General features: G+C 50.9%; 1 protein-coding gene across 1 annotated transcript; it reads left to right on the forward strand.

Moving 5' to 3' along the window:
* The first annotated feature begins 3,298 nt into the window (after nt 1–3,298).
* Nucleotides 3,299–19,622, forward strand: XKR5 (XK related 5). The gene is made up of 5 exons (XM_025215700.1): nt 3,299–3,476; nt 11,537–11,746; nt 12,406–12,575; nt 14,413–14,521; nt 16,154–19,622. Exons 1-5 carry the CDS (start codon nt 3,449–3,451, stop codon nt 17,377–17,379), a joined length of 1,743 nt encoding a protein of 580 aa, XP_025071485.1. The 5' UTR covers nt 3,299–3,448; the 3' UTR covers nt 17,380–19,622.
* Nucleotides 19,623–22,917: the final 3,295 nt, after the last annotated feature.

The raw sequence follows: 22,917 nt of genomic DNA on the forward strand, positions 1-22,917 counted from the left end.
CTTCAAAGCATAGCTAAGGAAATCCTCTTTCTTTGGGATGTGCAATTCATGAATAACAAGCTTGTATTGGGTCTAGATCGACATAGCTAAGGAAATCCTCTTTCTTTGGGATGTGCAATTCATTAATAACAAGCTTGTATTGGGTTTAGATTAGCTTTGAAAACAGAGCCAGGAATCAGGAATAAGGAACAGGGAATAAGGGTGTAAGTTGTAGCCGTGTTGATTTAAGGACATTGATGGACAAGTTTCTTTGGGTAAATTTGATCTCTTATTAGACCAACTAAAGAGTTGGGGGAAAAAATGTTGACAATTTTTTCCTACTCTCTACTTGGTCTAATAAAAGAGATCAGATTTACCCAAAGAACCGGGAATAAGGAATGGGGAATAAGCAACCAACTTCAGCCTCATTGCAATGGCAGTTTGCTCTCATAGTTTCCTAGTTGTTAGGGCCTGGGAGGGCCCTTACAGATCATCAGGTCCAGCCCTCCTGCACTTGGGCAGGACAGACCGCTGAAAGAAAAACACTAGATAGTTCATTAAGTAACTATTTACTGCCCTTAATGCTTTGAATTGGATTTGGCATATTGTTACATGTATTGCTTCTATCTTGCCAATAACTCAGTCCATCCCAATTAGGCATTTCACAGAGCACAAAACTTCTTGACGTTACTTAAATAACCGTTATCTTTCTGCTGTTTTAAATTCAAATATAAAATCACCAGCAGAATAAATGAAGTACATCTACACAGTAATTTAGGCCCTCCACATTTTGGCACTGATCCTCCTTAAAATCTGTTATGGATCATTCTTCAAAGAGAAATTGCTCTGCGACCAGTGATAACATTGTGTGTTTGCTTTCCATGCAGACCCTCTGGCCAGAGCAAACCAGCCCCTGATCCATGTGTTTTCAGAGCTGTGCGGCTCAGCGGAGGTGCCCCAATCCCCGGGGTACCTGGAGGTGCTGCCAAGGGTGCCGCACGGTGTTAGCACTGTTAGGGTCACGGATATGTTTCACAGGAGAAAGGCAAAGGTTTCAAAGAGAAGCCCGTGGTTTCTGAGGTCTTTGCAACAGAAAAAACCTAATGTCTATGAAATCTATGAAAAAAAAGTGAAAAGTAAGAGCTGGCATTTTCCGAGGACGGGGCCCGGAGTCTATCCGGGGTGCCTTGAGTCTAAAAAGGTTGAGAACCACTGCTTTGGAGGAACAGAAAGGAGAGAGATCGGTGCCTCCTCATGCTCGGTGTTGTACGTGGGCATAGCCAGGGGATGGTGATTGTCCCACGGAAGGGGTTACAGATTAATAGCAATGCAGTTGCTGTGCATTAGAAGTAATATTTTGGGGTGTGGACAGATGAAATGCTTCCCCTCACACAATTGACAGTCAGCTGCTGTAAAAAAGGAGCAGACAGAAGTTGCAAACCCTGGCAACTTCACCCAGTCCCAATGGAGCATTCCCCCTGAAAAAATCGGGGATAGAGACTTACCCCTATAAGTTACACCAGTTCAGGTTTCATCTGTCCCCCTCCATCCTGGGGTAGCCTAGATCCAACCAGGCTGTTACCCTCTCCCCTACTGCCTCGTAGAGAAGCACAGTAAAGATGCCCGCTGCCCCAGGACAGCTGTGTGTGTCCATTCAGGAACCAGGTGTAATTTATATTAGTAGGCAAACCCAGTGTACGTTGCTGTGGGGTACGTGTGCATCTCCCCACCCGCTTTGAACAAAATTCTGACACTTTCTGTATCTGCCCAAATTAAAATCCTTTTCTGAGCCCCCTCTGACCTAAACACCATCTGGACCTGCGTGGTGCTGCTTATCCCAGAGCAAAGGCCTCATTATTAATTGGTATTGTTCCTCAAACTTGGGGCCCCATTGCATTCAGCATTGTATGTGCACGAGTAAAACGCCAGGCCCAGAGGACTTGTGCACTGAGTAGAAGATGCAAGGCTGGATTTAAAAGTAAGACGGAGGGAGCACAAGGGACAGGGAGATGTTATGCCCCATGTAATGGATGGTGGACACAGCGCAGCCTACCCAGTGCAGATCCATGTGTAGGTATTATGGGAGGTTAGGGGGAGGTCAGTGGGGTGGTTCTGCATTTTTCCAAGGTTTTTCTGCAACTAAGATGAAAGAATGATAGCATCATAGAGAAGTCGGGCTGGAGGGGACCTCCAGAGATCATCTAGTCCCACCTCCTGCCCAAGGCAGGAGCATCCCTATCCAATCTGTCCTGTACAAATACATTATCCAATCTATTCATAAAACGACATAGTCGACCTGGTCACAACCGCAAGGCATAACACCCCAACTTGCGACAGGTAAAGCAGGGAAACCAGGGGGGCCAATTCCCGCAGCTACCGGGGTTAAGACATGCTGGAGAAAGCCGAGGAAGAGGGCCACGCGCCCCACTGCAGTGGAAGGCAAATACCTTGCAGTCCATACCAATCTGATCATGAGGTTAAATTCCTTCCTTACCCCATTGGGGCGATGGCTCTGACTCTGAACAGAGCGGCAAGACCCTCTAGTGGGGAAGTCCTGGGTTTAAGTCCCAGCAGGAGCACCAACACAGCCTTCACAAATCCACAGCCTTAGCTGCAACCATCACCCATTGCTTCTGAAGCATGCAGAGATTAGTGAGCAAGTGTGACTAACTAGCTGGGACATTAGGAGGGCAACCTTCAAATGAGGACTTCCCCGCTTCTTCATTGCTAGGTGTGGTAGGGGAAGAGAGGTAGGGCATGGATCAGCCCTGCTAGGCCCTACTTAAATACCGTTCCCCTTGTCATCTGCTCTGTGCCGCCATGAGAGACAGGCCTCTGTCATCCCTAGATGTGCCAGGAAACTACAAGCCTCTCTCGGGAGTTCGTGGGAGGCTCCTAACTGTACAACAATGCAATCCTTGGGGCAAAAAATGATAAAATCAGGAAAAGGAGTGCAGATAAAAGGTTAATAGCTAGGGTGCCAAAGAGGGGTACCAGCAAGCACCCACTGCCCCTTGAATGTGTATATAAGGAGGTTGTGGGCACTGCCCAGTGAAACTCTGCTGACAAAAGTGTGCAGAGGAGTGAAAGGAAGGCAGCCCCTCAGTGTCCTGGGTTCCCAGTGCCTCCATCCTAGTCTGGTAGATGAGCAGCTTGGCCAGGCCCTGGAAGAGATGGTCCATACAGGACGCTAGGCTGGATAGATGGATTATGGCCTCCTTATGTCCTCCTTACACCCCAAGAAGAGCAAAGGTGGAGGAGGAGTGTGGCTGCCTGCCCTCCTATCAGGTTTTTTTTTTCTTTTCTCTTCCAGAGATCTGCACCGTTGTCCATTTTCTTCTCTCCAGCCAGTACCTCTGGTGTGGGCTAACCATTGCCTTGTCTCTGCCTGGCTATCTCGTCCAGCTCCTCAGCTTTGTCTGGTTCCAGGCAGACGGGCACAGATGTTGCTGCGCTCTGGTGATGCTGCATGCCCTGCAGCTGGGGATTTGGAAACGGTAAGAAACAGACTCGTCCACATTTGAAGAATTAAGGGGTTTCTGATCTAACCGCCTGGGGACAGGTCTGTATCGTTTGCATGGAGTGCGTGTGTGTATCCATGCATATGTCTATGTAACTATAGGTGGTGGTGACAACTTTGTGGGTTGTGTGGGTGTCTCTGTAGTCTGAAAAGTGAGATTTGCTATGATTTCCTGAGAACCATGTGCCACCACAGCTTGCCAGAATGGTGCTAGCCTGGCCCTTAGTTCTTGGGGGATACGGGGCCTTAAGACAAGTGGATGCAAGAGCAGACTGGTCCTGGCATTGCACTGATGTGCACAAACACATCCCATTCATCATTATTCAGCTCAACTGACTTTTATAGCTCTTAGAAGAGCAGCGGCATGTCAAGTGGTGCAGCATCCTGGGGATTGTTTCACCATTCCTACTGCTGGAAGGAAGGTTTCTTTGCTCTCTTTTTAAAGAAAAGTCCCTGAAACTTTTCATCTTTCCCCAGTGCGATCTGGCCTAGGGAACATGTTTGGTTAATACCGACAAACCTTTACACTTCATCCCTAACTGCTGATTAATTCTCCAGCGACCCTCTGAATTCAGCGATTGTTTTGTGCCTTGAGCATAATTGTGCTATTGTAAGTAGATATCTCAGAGGATGCATCACACTTTTCTTAACACAGAAGATTGAAATAAAGAAGTTGTCTTGGTTATTGAACTTCTTCTCTTCAGCCTTGAGTGTGTGCAGCCACATTTAATAATGCTGGCAGATTACTGGGCATTATAGGAGCCCCTGGAGAGTGTCTTTCTTAGGCCAGGATAGTCTGTGATGATCGCTTAGTCCCATTTCCTGCCTAGCACACAGGGCAAGGAATGCTCCCTGCTGATTTCTGCATGCAGCTCAGCTGTTGATAAGGTTACCTGTCAAGTGCTTGGCTGGAGTGAAAGTCCAGCCTATACAGCTGTTTTCCAGCTTGGCTGGAGTGAAAGTCCAGCTGTACAGCTGTTTTTCTGCTTGGCTGGGGCGGAAGTCCAGCCTGTACAGCTGTTTTCCAGCCAAGCCACCCAATGCATTAAAATAGCAAACTGCTGGGCGAGAAGCATGAGCCAAAAGCTGTAAGTGGATTTAATGGTCCTGAAACTCAGCCTTTGATGACCAAAGCCTCACTTGCAATTATCATTATTATAATTTGTATTACCACAGTACTTAGGGACACCATAGCATGAAATGCTGTACAAATGCAGAATAAATTATGGTCCCTGCCCCAGAGAGTTTGCAGCTGGAGTGTTGCAGCTAACACAACCTTGTGTCCCTCAGTTGGAGCACACAAAGTTGTGAGTTTGTTGCCAGAGCAGGCTGTAGTTGCTGTGAGAGATCCTGATCTGAGGTGGGAATGGCCAGATTGCTGGCAGGCAGGGGATAACACAGGGATACTATCATTGAGACCCTCCTTACCCAAACCTGATACTTCATATAGTCTCCTTTCTTCTCATTCATAGCATGGTCCAGTCACAAAGGGCATCCATGGGATTAATGAGTCAGATACTCATCACGCTTGTGCCTCCATTGCAGAGAAGCACATTTCAATCTTATCTTCTTCTGCACTGAGCTCAAAGCCTGTGGGTCTGCTTACTGGGTCCTATTGGGCAATTCCTGATCCTCCCAGGTAATCAGCCCCCTTGTTTATTGCCTCCAAGCAAGTCTCTTTTATTCCTTCTCAGGGTCTGGTACCAAGCCCTTTGATTACATCAAGTGAACCATTACCGTGGCTTTTGCAAGGCTGTCAGGCCCTGCCAAGTTGAGCAAGTTCAGCTGTTTTTGTAAGTCTTTTGGGGAGTTTTAACAGTTAACACTTTCCAATCACAAGAGCCTCCAGCTGGGCTCATGTAAAATTTAAGAGCAGAAGTCGCAGCTGGGTACAAACAGATGGAGGAGGACAAGGAGACAAAGAGATGCCCAGTGAGGTAGTTGCCATGGACCAGGAGCAGTCTAATCCTTCTCAAGATGTTGTCAGGCTAAAGGAGAATTTTAAGAAGGGGTTTGAAGAAAAATAGTAAGGCAGCTTTGTGGAAGAGAGTCGCTCTGTCTAAGCAAGTGAGAGAGACAGCTTGGGGGCAAGCGTGAAGGCCTTTGAATTGAAATCCAATCAATGCATGACGAAGGCTGATCTAAGGTGGGAGCTGATCCTCCCGTGCTGAATGAGGGATGACAAGAAGAGGGACTATGGACTGTGAAAGGGAAGGCAAACACCTTCTGTTGGGCTAGTGGTTGCACATAGAGGGAGAGCTAGGAAAATGCTCTTTGCAGCTGCTTTCTGAATGAGCATATGCAGGGCAAGGATGCATTGGTCCCAGCCAGGGGAAAGGGTGCTGCAGTTATTAAGAAGTGAGATGGGATGCAAGCCAGCTGTGTGCTTGGACAGGGAAGGCCCCATCTAAGAAGCTGTAGAGAAAGAGTTTGCAAGTCCTGGGCACAACCCAGATATGAGGATCGAGAGAGGAGTCCAGGTAGAGCAGGAGTGGGCAAGTATTTGGCCTGCAGGGCCACTTAAAAAGTTTCCATGAGCTTCTGTAGGGGCCCCGATCTGCTCCCCACGCACCTTTGCAACGGGCGCCGGTTCCATGGACTGAGGCATGCAGGGAGCAGATCTGCCCCAGGGCCTGGCCCTGCATTGTCACCACCCCACGATCCTGGACCCCGCCTGCCTGTCCCACTCCTGGACACTCCTCCCCACCTGTGGCACCATCCCATCCACCCAGCCTAGTGTGCCTGCCTGCAGGGGTCCCAGGCTGGTCTCCATGGAAGCCCCACCTGCCTGCCTTCTCCATCCAGTGCCCCAAAGTGAGTTGGAGCCAGGCAGAGAGTCCAGCTGCCATGCCACCCCTGCTCTGCCATGCACCCGATAGCAGTGGGACAAGCTGCGCATGCCGCAGACCAGGCTGCCCACCAGGCCTGGACCAGGGATGGGGCTTAGGGACCTGCTGCGGGCTGGATAAAATCCCTTGGCAAGCCAGATCCAGCCCATAGGCCGTATTTTGCCCACCCCTAATGTAGAGGATGATGCCCAGGTTCTGGGCCTGAAGGACCGGCAGGATCGTGGTGGTGTCCGTGTTGATTTGAGAAGGAAGATCATAGAAAATGAGGGCTGGAAGGGATCTCAAGAGCTCACATCTAAGGGAAACTGGTCTGGGGAAACTGGTGAGGATAAGATGGCAAGACAAGGTCCCAGACACTGAGGTTCTTACTCGGGCGGGCATTGCAAGCATCTGCACTGCTGATGAAACCACAGATGAGATGGACAGGCCCTGTCACCAGGATGTAAGATGAGTGACTGCCAAAGATCTTTTCCGGTGAACTAAAGGAGGGAAAGTGCTCTCAGGGAACTCAGAGGAAACACTTCAAGGACGCCCTCAAGTCATCCTAGAAACATTTCAACATTGACCCCAAGTCCTGGGAAGATCTCGCGCACGATCGTTCTACCTGGCGAAGCCTCGTCTGTACTGGAGCTACCGTTTATGAGCGGAGAACTGCCGAGGCAGAGCAGGAGTGCCAACCGTGCAAATCTCACAACAGCAGCACGTCCTCTGTTGATCAAGCAACCCAAGGTGGCATCTCTTGCTCAGTGTGCTGTAGACAGTTCAAAGCACAAATTAGCCTGATCAGCCATTCACGCGTTCACGGAAACCAAACCAACCAGTGATGTCATGGTCATCTTCGAATTCGAAGGGCAAACAGCAAGAAGAGGTAACCCGTTCCAGTGCTTCAGCACCCTCCTAGTGAGAATTTTTTTCCTAATATCCAACCTAAACCTCCTTTGCTGCAACTTGAGACCATCGCTGCTTGTTCTGTTATCTGCCCTCACTGAGGGCAGCTGCATCCCCTTTTCAGCCATCCTTCAGGGAGTTGAAGGCTGCTATCAAATCCCCCCTCAGTCTTTTCTGCAGACTAAATAAGCCCAGTTCCCTGGGCCTCTCCTCAGAAGTCCTGTCCCCCGGCCCCATCACCATTTTCATTACCCTCCACTGGACTCTCTTCAATTTGTCCACATCATTTCTGTAGTGGGGGCCCAAAACTGAACACAGTACTCCAGATGTGGCCTCACTAGGGCTGAATAGAGGGAAGTTACTACTTCTATTACTATCTGCTATTACTATCTATTACTATCTACTATCAGCACACCAATTCACCCCCAGGATGCCGTTAGCCTTCTTGACAACAAGTGCACACTGTTGACTTATATCCAGTTTATTGTCCACTGTCACCCCAGGTCCTTTTCTGCAGAGCTGCTGCCCAGCCAGTCAGCACCAGCCTGTACTGGTGCATGGGATTGCTGTGTCCTAGGTGCAGGACTTTCTACGTGCCCTTGTTAAACCTCAGGAGATTTCTTAAGGTTCAACAAGGTCCTTGAGGTTTCTTGGTCCAATTCTCCAATTTGTCTAGGTGTCTCTGAATACTCAACCTACCCTCTAGCATATCTACTACTCCCCCTGGCTTGGTGTTATCTGCCAACTTGCTGAGGATGCAATCCATCCTATCTTCCAGCTCTTTAATGAAGATATTGGGGGAAAAAAAAAAAGGCCCTGGGACTGACCACCGGGGCACTCCATTTGTACTGGCTGCCAACTAGACATCAAGCCACTGATCGCTACCTGTTGAGCCTGATGATCCAGGGCTCTGTCCACCTTACAGCCCATTCATCCAGCCCATACTTCCTCAGCTTGCTTGCAAGAATGTTGTGGGAGACTGTATCAAAAGCCTTGCTAAAGTCAAGGTACATCGTGTCCGCTGCTTTCCCTGCATCCTCAGAGCCACCTATCTCATCACAGAAGGCAACTGGGTTGGTCTTGGTGAATCCATGCTGACTGTTTCTAATGACCCTTTTCTCCTCCAAGTGCTTAGAAATGTATTCCTTAAGGACCTGCTTGAGGAGATGGCTGAGAGTTTGGGTTTCAGAGAGACAGACCGAGGTCTGCTTTTGGCCCGAAGGAGCCAAACCTGCGATCCAGAATCAGGATACAATTCTGTGTAATGGATGACAAAGCCATTCCATTTTGCAAGCCGTATAGTCTGGGACTCTGGTTAAAGCTTGTAAACGGTGCTGTTTGGGTGGGAGTTAACACTTAAGATGGATCCATTGGGTTAAGCAGTGGGACAGGCTGCCTGTCATTTGGCACCTGGGACACAGTGGGTACCCAAAGTGGCATCAGTTTAAATGCTGCCCTTCCTTCAAACTTGTGCAATTACTGTGAAGAGTCAGGGCCTGTTGGGGTGTGTGGCTGTCCCTCCCTATTGAGGGAGGAGGACGGGCCTTTGGATTGGGGGGAACCTTTTCTTATATGTGCTCTGCCCAGCCCAAGGAGCCAGCAGATGAAATGAGTTAGAGGCTAAAGGGCTTTTATTTGGGCTTGAGGAAGGCAATAACAGGCTCATCCGTAATCTCTTTGTGCTCATTAAATCCAGCATGGGGATGTTGGAAGTGTGTTTGGACTTGCCTGAATTACAAAAATGCACAACCTCCAACAGACAGACAGCCTGCCAGGTGACAAGATTGACTGGGGGCCCGGAGTTTAGGGCAATAGCTACCTTTTAAGCAAATGCTTGCTGGAGCAGATTAAAATGCAGGAAACTGTTTGCATCCCCGTGTGTCCACATTTGACTAGTCTGTTAGCGCTGACGCACGCGTTTAACCTGATAAAGTAGGTGGGGAGAGCCCCTCTGGAAGAAGAGGAAGGGCCGAGGACGGTAGGAGTGTGTAATTCGAGGGCGGGTGTATTCAAAACTTCATCCAAAACTTCTTCCAAAAACTCCTTGTGCAGCACCACCAATGTGCTTTTTTACAGAGGAGCAGTAAAGATCAGGGCTGTCCCTTTCCACTGCCTTGCACCATGCCTGCTCCTTTACTCTGGCTGGAAGGTGCCACCAGCTCAGGATGGCATTGATTCATGCCCCCCGCAACGCTGGGCTCCGTTCACAGAAGCATCAGCAACTGTCCAAGTTCCCAAGGCCTGTGTTTCTCCAAGGGTGTGATCCAAAGCCAGCCTGCAAAGCTGATATAAAGTGCAATCCGAATCGGGTGTTGTCAGACCTTGACGGTGCTTCTGTCCTCATCCAGGTACTGGGACATCCTGTGGACAGCCGGCAAGGCAGGGAGGAGCTCCGCGACCAGAGATCACCTCTTGCAGCAGGGGGACGCAGCGGTGCTGCGGATCCTGGAGGCTTTGGTGCAGAGCCTGCCGCACCTGGTGCTGCAGACGTATGTCTGTGCCGCTGTGGACCCAGCAGGCCTCGTCCCAGGTCTGTCTGCAAAGGCTGCATGGCCCGTCCCTCACAAAGGCGTCCTGTGGTTCTTCCATTTTCCTATTGCGGCCCCTCACAATGGACATAGTCCTGCCAGCAGACACCCCCCAAAGACTGCCTGGCTATCGTCCTCTCCTCAGTAAGGCCCAGCTCTTGTCTGAGCAGGTAGCATGGTACCTGGGAAGGGATCTGGGGCCCCAGTGGTGTCAGTGCAGCGAGCCTCCAGCCTCCTGGAGCTGGCTTGCTGAGGGAATCCCTGGGTGTGCTGGGGACCTTCCTGGCTTAGGGACTGACCATGGAGTCCAATTTCTAGAGCTGTGGCCATTCATTATAGTCCCTGATGGGCAAGTTGGCCCTTCCTGCAGCAAATAGGGTGCTGCCTTCCACAGTTTGGGAGCTGCCATCCAAAGTACAGGGAGGGGGTAAGGAGCGTTTCATTTCTTTACCCGACCACCTAAAAATTTAGGTGTGTGGTGACAGTCCACCTAAAAGCCACGCAAGCCAAAAAGAGCCCAGTGGAGAGTGCATTGTAGCTGAGGCTGCTGGCTTTTCCAAGGGATTGAACAAGCATGAGGAATTGATGGCTGCGATGCTCAGGAGTATTTCAGAACATGTCGCTAAATCCATGTGCTACATCAGAGGCCAAAACACCCCAATCTCGCCCCACACCTCAACTTGGTGTGCCAGAGGCAGACGGTGGGGGAGACACGAGGGGCCCAATCCTCGTTGCTGGTAGCGGGTGCGCACACGCCTCTGAGTGGACAGTAGGGAAGGGGCCAGGGTTGTCCTGCCACGGCCCTTTCCCCACTGTGTGCCCTATGGCATGCATGCAGCTGCCACTGCCATGGAGCCCAGCCGGGGCTCTGGAGCCCAGTGCAGCTGTTTGCAGCTTCCCAGCTGCCTCTGGGCAGCAGCAGGAGGCTGCAGACAGCTGCATCGGGGTCTGGAGCCCTGGTACCGGCTCTGCGACAGCGGTGGTTGCACATGCACCTCGGGGCTCATGGCTGGCAAGGGACTGGGGTTGCACTGCCCCTGGCCCCTTCCTGGCCATGCAACTTGAGGCGCATGTGCAGCTATCACTAGCACAGAGTTCAGCCAGGGTTTTGGATGCCGGTGCAGCTGTTTGCGGCCTCCCAGCTGCCTGCCACGTCCAGCCTAGGCTCTGGGCAGCTGCTGCTTGCAGCGGAGCTTGTAGCCTCCCCACTGCTGCGATCAACCTGGGCTCTGTGGCTGGTGGCAGCTGCCCAGAGCCTGGGCTGGCTGTGACGTGCAGAGCAAAATGGCCTTGTGTGCCATGCTCTGATACGCGTGCTGACCCCTGTTCTGCATGTTCGCTACAGCTTCTGAATCAGAACTTCCTAGACCTTAAATGCTGGAGGCTGCAATAGGAGAGGAACAGGGGAAAAGACCCTGGTCATACCCTGTTCACTCTCCCTTTCAGCTTCGCTTTCTGCCAGTGTGTGACATAGGAGACTGGGCAAGATGGACCTACGGTCTGACCCCAGTAAATATCAGTTCTTATGTCAAGTCTGTTGGGAAGAATGCTTTTGATCTTGGTGTTTGGACACCTAATAAGATGGAGAAAGCTGGAAGGAGAGAAAATGGGGCAGAGTTTATAGTAGCGAACAGCCACAGTTCAGCAGAGGAGTGTTTGGTGGAATAGCTCAGCTGGAGGGCGAGCTGTGGGCACTAGGGGCTGCATATCACAGGAGTATTGGACCCATCATGGGGCTCTTTTCTCAGCACCTCCCTTGCTTTCCTTTGTAGGCATCAGTGCTGGACTGTCCCTGCTCTCCCTCTCCTGGGCACTGGTCTCTTATAGTCGCTTTGCATGCCTGATGAAACCAGGACATCTCTACATGCCAGCGGCTGCCCTCCTGTGCCAGCTTTTGTGGAGGATGGGGATGCTGGGGACCCGGGTCATGGCTCTGGCTTTGTTTGCAAGAGTCTATCCTATCTGGGTTTTTGCCGTTGCAGGTAAGATGAGATTTCCTGTCGGGACTTGTGCAGGTAATATTCTCCTGTGTCTGCCAGGAGGGCTGAATTCTCCTGTCACCCACCTACGCAGGGTTGTGTCAACCTAGGACTGGAAGGGATTGCAGAGGATACTGAAAGGAGGATCGTGCCCTGTACTATACAGGAAGGCAAAAACCCTGACCGACTTAGGGGGGGAAAATTCCTTCCTGCCCCCAAATTTGGGATCAATATGACCCTGAGCAGAAGAGCAAGACCCTCCAGCCACTGAGTTTTCTAAGTGCTAGCAGAAGCATCAGTGCACCCCAGTTAAACCTTGCAGCTTAAGCCGTGCCCAGTGCCCCAATATGTCAGAGGAAAATCAAGCTTTCCATAGCCCAGTAGTTTTCCGGAGGCAGGTCAGTGAACTTGAGGTTCATCTCTTCTTTCTGGTAAATGCACAGCTTTTGAAAGGTGTTGGATGACCCACCCTTACTTCTGCAGTGTGGCCTGGGCCTGATTTTCCTTATGCTGGCTCATAGGAAATGGCAAATGGAAGAGAGTCTGTTCATTTGTGCATTGACTCGGGTTACTTGGCAGCCTGTGCCATCTACAGGAGCATCTACCAGCTGGTCCCCTCCCCGGTGCTAATTTGACTTCTGTCCTTTGCTCTCCTCTCCCAGGTGCTCACTGGCTAGTGATGTCTTTCTGGCTGGTGGCTCAGCAGACGGACATCATCACAAGTCCCAGTCGCTGGAGACTCTTTAACTGCCTGGTAGGAGCCACGTATATCTTCTGCTACATTAACTTCCGGGACGGCCCCTCCAGGTACAGGGTGGCTGTGTTTTATGTGGTAAGTGCTCTGACTCCCAGCTCTCATGCTACTAGCAAAGGAGCAACAGAAACCATAAAGGACTAATAAAACTGTAAGACCCATGACGACTTCTGGGTGCCCTGTAACATGCCTATATAGTCAGGGTTTAATAAACTATATAGGAAAGGTCTAGCAGACCTGTTCAAAGGGCTTCAATCTGTGACCTTTGCATAGTGCTTCAGAATAAATGTTCTCTCCTCTCTTACTCCTAATAGTGAGGTTTCCTAGGGCAGATGTTCTTTGCTGCGCTTTGCAACCATCAGCTTTTGCCCTGAGGGGTGAGATTTGATTGTCCTTATTTTTAGCCTGTGAAGCTACATTTTATGATGGCAGCTTCATCTCCCTTGCTGCCGGAGCAGATTACACCTGCCACAGCATCTAGCCAAGGAGCAGAAGCACCAGAGTAATTATACTGGCAGAAAGGAGGGCTCTACGGCTGTCGAGGTGCTTTGCATGTAGATGCACTCTGTTTCCCTGGCAGAACTGCAAGTTTGCTGGTGACATTTTATAGGACAGACCAGGCCTCCATCTTCTGAGAACTTCCTAAACCCTCTCTCTGTCGCGTGGCTAGAAACCTCCACTTCTCATCTCCGTCCAGACAAGAGGAGGAAGTATCTTCTCCCAGCTCAAACCAAGTGTCACAAGGTGCCTTACCCTAGGAGAGGACCATGAAGTTATAATGACCCTCTATTGTCAGTAGTCATCAGCAGAACTTTGTCTAGTTTTGGGCACTGCACTTCAAGAAAGACGAAACTGTAAAGAGTTCAGCAGAGAGAAGCAAGAAAGATTAAAAGTCTGGGAAACATGACCGACAAGGAAAGGTTGGAAGAATGGGATTATTCAGTCTGGAGAACAGAAGGCTGAGGGAGGGTTTGATAAGTCTTCATATTCCTGAAGGGATGGTAATAAAGCAGTTGGTAATAGGTTATTCTCTGTGGCTGCAGGGGACAGGACAAGCAATGGCTTTAACCCAAAGCAAGGGCAATTTAGGTTGAATATTAGAAAGAACTTTCTCTAGGGAGGTGGTTAAACATTGGAACAGGCTACCAGAGAGGTGGTGGAATGGAGACTGGACATTTCCAAATCCTTGGACATTTTTAAGGGCAGCTTTGACAAAGAATTGACTTGGTTGGTTTCCCCAAGGATGATCCTGCCTTGAGCTGACCTGCTGCAGTCCCTTCCAGCCCTGCTCTTCTAGTTTGGCAGATGGGATGCATCACTGGAAGCTTCACAGTAAGTGAATGCACATGCACAGAGGCATCCATAAAGACAATCACCTAATAACTTATGTGGACAGAGGCATCCATAAAGACAATCACCTAATAACTTACTGTCATCAAACAAAAATAGCTAACGGTACTGGCGGACTCCTCAGATCATCACGGCGCTCTTGCAGAAATCTTCCTTTTTAGGAACTACGAAGAGGAAGTGAATTTGCTGCTGATGCAAAGGGCTGCCTGGCAGCTCCGGGGAGCTCATTCCAAATCCAGTAACAGCTATTTCCTTTTTGAGACGTGCATGAAATGGCTGGCACCGTCGTCTCTGCTGCTGGTCCCAGCTCTGCGCTTTTGCCCGTGCACTGGTGGACCAGGGATGCCACACGAGCTGTCACTTGTTTTTATGAGCCACGTTTTGGTTCCATTCAGAACGCGTGTGGGGAGAAGATGAAAGCGGGTAGAGGGGGTTCAAACCACCCAGGCAAAGTCCAGACCTTCTCTGCGTGTGCTGTGTAACCTGTGCCATGTTGGAAGGGTGTCTGCACCCCGCAAACGGGGTGCAGTTCTGTCGTGATGGCTCTCTTTACTCTCCCCGACAGATCATGCTGGTTGAAAACATCCTCCTCTTGTTGGTGGCTGCAGACCTGCAAGGCGCACTGTGGAGTAGCCTGTGCCAGGCTGGGGTTGTCCTGTCGGGATTCGTTATCGGTAAGATCTTTTGCTTTCTCAAGCTCTGAATCCTTGCCTCTCTGGGCGGGTGGGTAGGTGGCAGCGAGACTGGTTGAAAAACCCAGGAGTAGAAACACTATTGCTGACCCTCGGCATCCTCTCCCAGGAGCGGGTGTCTAGTGTGGTTTGTTTCCTTAAAGCTCTAGATCCTGGGTTCATCTGATGACCTGAACTCAGTGCCTGCTTTCTTCCTCTTAACTTATTTTCTGAGCCCTTGTGTCTGCACAGAGAGATTGGAAAAGGGAAACCCGAGTATGACCTAACAGCTCCAAGCAAGAGACAAAGACGCTTGTTTTAAAATCTCATCCTTTATTTTAATTTGGGGGCCTGACCCTTGACTTCTGAGGTTGGCAGTGCTCTAACATGGGCACAGTTCCTCGTAGGACGTCTTCTGGTTTGGCACCTGCCAAAGAATTGAGGAGGGCTCTAAAAGACAAGTCCCTTCCTTTGGGGCAAAAGCATGTGGAGAGAGAACGATGTGGAAATGTGCTGGTTTTTCCCCTACTGCAAGGCAGGTTTGGTTGTTGTCCTGCAACCCTGGCTTCAGGTAATGCCTTGGAAATCTGACTGTGGTGCTGCTTTATGGCAAATGTTGGGCACAGCCTGTCTGAAAAAACATCAGCCTTGACTCTGTGGTACTGCTGCCTGCTCCTTGCAGGCTCCTGGTCTAAGATGAGGTTATCTGACTGTAGCCCAGAAGCCAAGCCTCCTTGTTCCTGGCCCTCCGTGTGAGGGTGGAGGGAGAATGGGGAAGCCGCTTTCTCCACCCTTGGAAGACCCACTGTGGGCAAACTTTAGGACTCTTGGATAGAGGCAGGACAGGGCAGAGCTAAGCAGCGTGATTGCAATTCTGTCTCCTGGCTCTGATTGCAAAGAGATGAGCAGCTAACACTACCAATGCCTCTCCCTTCATACCCACCCCGGGAGGTCCCAGCTGCTGCAGACAAAGTGGGGCAGAGAAGCCACGCCTCATGATTGTCCTTGTGCCCGTGGGGTTGCCCTTTCCTCTCCATGCTGCCCTTTGCAGAGTTGCCAGCTGTCATTTTTCCTACCCTTCAGGTTGGCACACCATTTCCATGGCAGGGGGACACTACAGTTAGCTGCTCATGTCCTGAAACCCCTGTCTGTCCTGCTGACGGGTATGGCCTCATTGTTTTCTTGATCTCTGCCAGGTCTCTGCATCCAGGTCTTGTCTTGTACTCAATCTTCAAGTTTTCCTGGGGTGAGGCCATCATTTTGTCCCACGTCTAGTGTCTGGCATGGGGTTGTCTGGTCCCTGAGTAAGGTGTTGCATTCGGTCTGATACTACTGCTGACTGACCAGCTGGGTTGAAGCCCCGAGATGGATTTTGTCCACAGGTTGTCTGCAACCATATTGTATCTAGACACCGGCATGTAAGGAAGGCAACCACATCAGGTCCCTTCCATTAACTACATTCAGACGCTTAATTTGCAAAGCAAACACTGTCCCAGCACTTTGTGCAGTTGTGTTCATCAGCACTGGCACTTCTGCTTGGATGCCATGCATTGTACATGGTTCTCCCTCTCTCGCGCTGTGTGCTATGCAGAGATGTCAGTAAGCCTGTCACCCTGCACCTCTGCTCTTTTTCAGGCTGTGCGGCACTGGTCATTTACTACGGCCTGCTCCACCCCAAGTCCACGGAGATCTGGCAGAAAGCCCTGAAGACATCCTGCAGCATCATGGCTGCTTGGGGGAATGGGCCAGAAGGATCCTCTTTGCCATCCAGAAACCAAGCGGGAGGGCGCTTTGGATTTCCAGGCCTGGAAGATGTGGACTCCTCAACAGTGGTACCTGCCTGGTCTGTACCCGGCGTGCAGGGCGACTCCTCACTGGGAGAGCCCAGAGGCCAGACTGCCCTGGAGAACAACTGGGCCAACCACCACCACTGGCTGCTGGTAAAGCTGGCTTTGAAGACCGGAGACGTGTCCAAGATCAATGCTGCTTTCGGAGACGGGGGCATTGGGGAGGTTTATCCTGTAGGCGGGGTGGTGAGTCAGTACCCCAACGCCAAGGCTGGGAGATGGCCTGTTACTCCTAAACCCCGAGCGGGGGAAGACAAGCAGCCAGTAGCTGAGAATGGAGCTGGGGAAGGCCTGAGCAGGAGAGAGGAGACTTCTTACATGACTTTGGCCAGCAGAAAGCCTGGTACTTTGATCTCTGTAAGAACAGCGCAAGAGGCAGCACCATCCGGCCTCGTGGCGTCCAGGGGGAAACATGATGTTCAAAGCAGCCAAGAGAGAGACAGCTCCGACCCACGCCTTGGAGAGAGCAGTGCCAGAGGGGACCCAGACTTGCTGCCCCCCAGCCACCTCCCAGCAGGCGCAGCCCAGGCACATGACGGCTCCACCGTGTACTTCAGTGCCGATACAGGCAGCATCGCGCCCGCTAGCATGGGAAGACATGCGTGCAGCGACTCTGCCAAGGGCCTCACAGAGCTGGACGGGGGTGGCAAGCCTGTACTGCCTAACCTGGCAGGTGAAAGAGAGGACTTCCCAGTCCTCGTGGCTAACATCAGCCCCATACTGGCCACGGGCCCACATAGCCATCTGCAGAGCCCTTCCTCCCTGTGCTTTGCCAGTCCCTGCAGCACCTCCCGTCCCCCCAAGGAAACTTCGGAGCATGAAGGAGCCCTGGGGGCACCGTGTCCCCACTGGGACACCCTGTCTGTTGGGATATGGGTGGCGATGGCAAAAAGGAAGCTGAGGCCAGCTGAGGAGCCGTGCTTCACATCCACCCCCAAGTCTCACCCCGCAGGCCAGGACTGCAGGCGGAGGGAGACGATGGAGGGGATGAAGCTCGCTGCAGCATTGGAGTGAGGCTGTGCAATGCCCACCTGGTGCCGTCTCTTTGGTGTCCAGCTGAGTGTTAATGACCTACCCTTATACCACCCGCAGGCACGCACGGTTCTTGTCTCTGGGCGCTGTCCCTTCCTCCTGCGGTGGGCCTGTCATTAGATTTCCCCTCCTTCCTTCCTGCCATGCCAGATAACTCTTTGCTGCTGGGCTATCTCCTGACACTCAGGCTCCAGCGTTGGTATGCATTTCTCTCCACTACGTTGCCCGGGCTCTTCGACAGACAGGCATTGAGCATCACAGCAAAATTAGACTGGCAGAGCCTCCTATCAGCCACGCTCCACAACTCTGGCCTCATGGAGATGGCCCGCCAGTCGTGATAGTATTTAGTTGTACCTTGGGGATGCCAGCAGTAAGATGGGAGGTCACTTAGCAGGACTGACGTGTTATGCAAGGGACTCCTCTGCAGGAGGCAATGAAGGAGGTGACCCAGCAATGGGATGCAGGCCCTTCCATGGCACAACATAAAGGCACAAGAGGATGAATTGTCCTCCCGACTTTCAGCCGTCTGTTGGAGCTGGCTCCAAGTAGATAGTTGTTGGCTGTTGCTGGGCGGAGGGCTGGACTCGATGATCTTCCGAGGTCCCTTCCAGCCCGAATGTCTATGAAATCTATGAAATCTAGGTCTCCTGCTTTCAGGGACAGTCATCAGAAAGAACCAGATGGGCTGTAGAGAGACAGTATAAACCAGTGGATGGAGCAGGAGGCAGGACAGCTGGGTTCCTGTCCCTGCTCCACCCACCACCAGCCTACCAGGTCAAGTTGGGCAAGTCACCTCGCCACTTTTGTGCCTCCATAGCCCCATTTTACAGATGGGGAAGCTGGCCCTCACTGCCTTTTCCTCAAGTGCCTTTAGCTCAGTTGATTCACAAGGCTGTAAGAGAGCTAGTTGTTCATAGATCTTGAGGGTTGGAAGGGACCTTGTGGTGATAAACTGCAGGGGCAGGAAATCCTGCGGTAACCGAGCTAGACCACGGGCTGCTAGTTCTCACCCTGCAGCATTGTCCCACAGATGACTCGTGCACAGCAAGACCTGTATTTTTCAAGAATGACTAATAGGTTTTGGTGTCACGTTGAACCTTGGTGCCCAAAGCAGTCTCCTCAAGGTTGGTGCTCTAAAGATGTAGGCCCCTTGAAGGCATCTCAGGTTGAGAACGCTGAGGCCCCCAAAATTCACTAGATGCTGCAGAAGAGTTAAGCCCAGTGCTTTTAAGTTAGAGCAGATGTTTGTAATGAGGGAACTGCCTCCAGATGGAGGGTGTGGGATGGAGCGCTGTTGCCAATGGGACTGCTAATGCCAAAGGGAGACCGCCTGGCTTTGGCAACCAGGACAGGCTGTGCTCAGCAGTAGTACTGACACTCTTCTTTGCTGTGTCCTAGCTCTGCTGCCTGCCACCCGGAGAAGTGCAGCCTTTTTTTTTTTCCTATAAAGCCTAGTGTTGCCTATTTATTAACTTATTTAGACATTAACCTTATTAAGCGACTAAAGCAGGTTGCCTTTTGTGTATCCCTTACAAGAGCGTGGAAGGTGTCACTCAGCAGCAATCCTTCCAGATGGGTCTGGTACCAGCTGCTTACTGGTTCCCGGTCCAGAGATGCTCCTGTTGCCTGTTTCTGCTTGCTGTTTAAGTGGGTAGCTATGCTGCTTCCAGGGCACTCATGGGAGTGTCATTTGCAAACCACCCACCGTCCTCAAATGAACCCCCTGAGGGTTGTCTTTCCTCTAGCAGAAGCCCTCTGCTTTGCACCTGCGTTATCCCATCCAATAAAACAACCGCCAGACAGGTGGGGCTGGCTGCAGAGTGGGGTAAGGAGGACAGGCATGAAGTTGAGGCGTGGACAAGCAATCCTGGCTGCCTTTGCTCTCTGTTAATTTAACTCATTTTAATCTGAGTTGATTTTTTTTTGGACGTGAACCCTCTGGGCTTGTTTCCAAAGACCAAGGCTCCTGTATTGCATTTGCATACTACTGTCACACTGAACCTAATTTTAACACAACTAACTATACCGTGCTACTTTTTACAGCATTTGGATGGTACTCAGCATGGAAAGAATTGGTTGCACGGAGCTGTTCCACTGCCGTCACTCTGCAGTGTAGCAGAAAGTGTCATGTGGAGCCGTTGCTCAAGTTTTGTAAGCTTTTACCATTGGGCGTATCTTGGACAAGCTGCTCGTGTCTGAGACGCTGTTTTTAAAAACTACTAAAAGCTCCCTACGCGTGTCTGTGGGTTTTTGTAATGTGTCATGTGCACGTGCATCGGTGGATATTCCAGGGATAAAATGCAAATATACCAACACCCCTCATAACCAAAGCCTCAGACCCCATTCACAAGCAAACTTCATTTCCAACAAAGCAGGCCAACAGCAGGTGAGCCCATGTATAATGCAAAGACCACTGTTTTCTATTTTTCTATGCCATACCAGACTAAAGACACCTACCCAGAGTAGCCAGTAGTCCTGTCTAGCTTAGCTTACCCATAGGTTCAATTTTATTTCATCTGTGGGTTTTTTGATTTGGTTTGGGATTTTTTTCTTGGGGTGTTTCTGGGGGCTTTGTTTTGCTTTAAATCCTGGCTGATTTTAATCATAATTTCCCACCAGGGAAACCTCCCTTGTTTTGCTTTTTTGAACTGCCACAGTTTCTTCATGGATGGTTGCTGCTGGAAGGGGAACTGTGGAAGTGGCCTGCTGAGCATCTCAGCAAAGGGTCGGCATGGTGGAGAGAAGTGGAAAGTTTGCTAGGTCCATCACCTGCATACCACAACCTCCCCTGGCCAAAAAGGAGAGTGAAATGGGGGCGGTGAGAAACGGGCATCTCCTGCACTGCTCAGCGGTGCACAAGGATCAGGACCCAGGCTTGTGCGCCAGCTGCATGCTAACACGGGGCAGAGTTCAGGGGGCAACAGGTGCTAGGGTTTGCATGAGAACATGGGGCAGCCGGCAAAGAGAAGGGAAGGCCTAATCTGTCTCTACTGCACATAGCAATATCAGTCTCCTCTGATAGTCATGTGGCACCACAATGCAGATGGAGATCTCTCAGCTGAAAAGTGCGATGCATTAAAAATGCAGCCAGATACACATACGCATGAACAAGGTTGGCCCATTATGTGACAAGTGGAACTGGCCCTTTATGCAGAAGGCGAGCCCCTATGTGGTGTTGAAATATTGCCCAAAGTGAGGGAAGCTGGAGGCCATCCCACTTCCCAATTTGTTCTGTTGCATCTAAATATGGCAGCAATTGGCTCGTATGTGCCATGCAGCTGGCCTCCCCCAAATGAGTATGAGCCGGTTGCATCTCACTCACTTTCACCAGGGATGGGCCCAGTCCAGTGTCTCCCTGCATTTTAGTTCACAATATCTGTGCACTGGGGGGTGAATCGGAGCATGCTTTGGATTTATAGGTCTTATGCCCCTGGCTGTCCTCACATAAGTACCTTGCCATTGTCAGTCAGGACTTGTAGAGGTGATACCTTTTATTAGACCAACTCGATTTGCCTGGATACCTTGCCATTATCATGGAGGTTGGATATGCATCTAGCTGGGGTCATCTAGGCCCAGCCCTCTTCCCTGCCTATGCAGGGGGTCGGACTCGATGATCTATTGAGGTCCCTTCCGGCCCTATCATCTATGAATCTATTAATCATGCATTTACTGTACAGCATCTCCTGATGTCAGGAATTGCTCTTATTTCTGGTGTGCAGATGATGAACAGCGAAACAGCTGAGACTCCTGAGATTCGGGTATGACAATGCTGAGTGTTTCTGGCTCTAGGAAGAGAAGTCACAAACCCAAACTGGTGCCTGAGCCCCCTGCGCTCCAAGTGGGGAAAGGTTGGTACCTAAGATTGGGTGAAACCACGCCGAAGACCGGGTGCCAGGACCACCTGGCATAGCTGGTGGGACATGCTGCAGTGAGGTGTGCCTGATAGCTCACGCTTTGGATGCACTTAAGGGTCTCCCTGCAGTCCTGAATTGGCACCTGCAGGTGATGATCAGACCTAATACACCTACACTCTCGGTGCTCAGAAGATGGACAGCCCCGTCCTACATGAACCTGTGCTTCACAGGCCAACGCCTCCACCTCGTCTTGGGGAACCAAGTTATCCCTTCGTGCACAGTCGTGCTCTGCCTCCTGCTAGCAAACCTTGAATTCGAGGCTGCACAGTGGCCTGACTTCAGAAGGAGGTTTCCCCACTTAGCCTTGCCTCTAGCCTGGTGGCGAGGGCACTTTCCAGAGAGATGGGCTTGAATCCCTCAGGCTGAGAGCCTCTAACCCAGGTCTCACACTTGGGTGAGTGCTCAAACCACTGGGCTACTTTATTAGCAATAAAGCAGCACCAACACTTGCTCCTCCTTTGCCAGCTATGGCTTCAAAGGCTGAGCTGTTCTCCGTTCTTTCAAAAATAAGCAGGTCTCTTCTTTCGGGAAAGGGTCCTGGACTGGGGACTGCAAGGGGCTGGAGATGGCTCCCTGCAGCCCTGAGTGAGCAGCCTGCGTTCAAAAGCCATGCGGGACTGAGGACTTTCCCCTGTTCTCAGTACGTAGCTACATCTGCCTGGTGACTGAGGGGGAGGACCTTCTCCATATGCCCATGTCCTCAGGCCTTGCTCTTAGCATCATTGGGGAACAGGGTGGGAAGGGGCCGCACAAGGCCATCTAGTTCAGCCCCCTGCTCTGGGCAGGATCATCCCAGCCAAGTGTGTCTAATGAAAATTTCCAGGGATTTCTCAATATTTCTAGGCAGCCTGTCCCAAAGTCTGGCCACGCTCATTGTCTGAAAGTCCCTCCTGATCTCCAACCTCCATTTCCTCTGCTGCAGCTTGAGGTCACTGTACCTAGTCCTGTCCCCTACAGCCAGAGAAAAGCCTGTCTCCATCTTCCCATTCAGGTATTTAGGATTTGCTAGCAAATGTCCCCTGTCTTCTCTTCTCCAGACGAAAGAACCCTAGTTCTTTCAGCCCATCTTTATAAATCTTACTTTCCAGGCCCCTTGCTTCCCAGGCTCTCACTTCCCAGAGTACAGGCTTCTGCAAAATGCCTCCAAGCCAGCATCGGGAGGCCTAAATTCTTTACTCAGGCAGGCCCAAAGCTTGATCCTGCCACCCTCTCACTTGCTAAAGAGTAGCTAGGTTTCCATATAGCTGGTAGGATTCACCCCTGCCTTTAAGAGAGACCTGCAAGCTGCTCCAGCCTGATCCCACTGCCCTATATTATTAAAGATGCTACAGGCACTGGTTGCTTTGTCTACAGGGTGGGGCTGGAATCAAGAGCAGGAAGCTCACCCCTATATGATTTAAGGATAGACCTGAATTGCTTATATTGTAGCACCTCGGAGGCTCCATCAATGACCAGGACTCCACCGTGCTCAGACAGATCGAAACAGCTGGGACCTCCCTGTAGATATGCATTTAAGTTAATTCTGAATGGGGCCGTCTTTGAAGGATCTTTCAGCTGCTTGTAGCTTTGTCAAGGTCAGGGGAGAGGCAGGGAAGGGAATTTGAAT

Source organism: Alligator sinensis, unplaced genomic scaffold (genome assembly GCF_000455745.1).
Source record: "Alligator sinensis unplaced genomic scaffold, ASM45574v1 scaffold687_1, whole genome shotgun sequence".
NCBI classification, from domain to species: domain Eukaryota; kingdom Metazoa; phylum Chordata; order Crocodylia; family Alligatoridae; genus Alligator; species Alligator sinensis.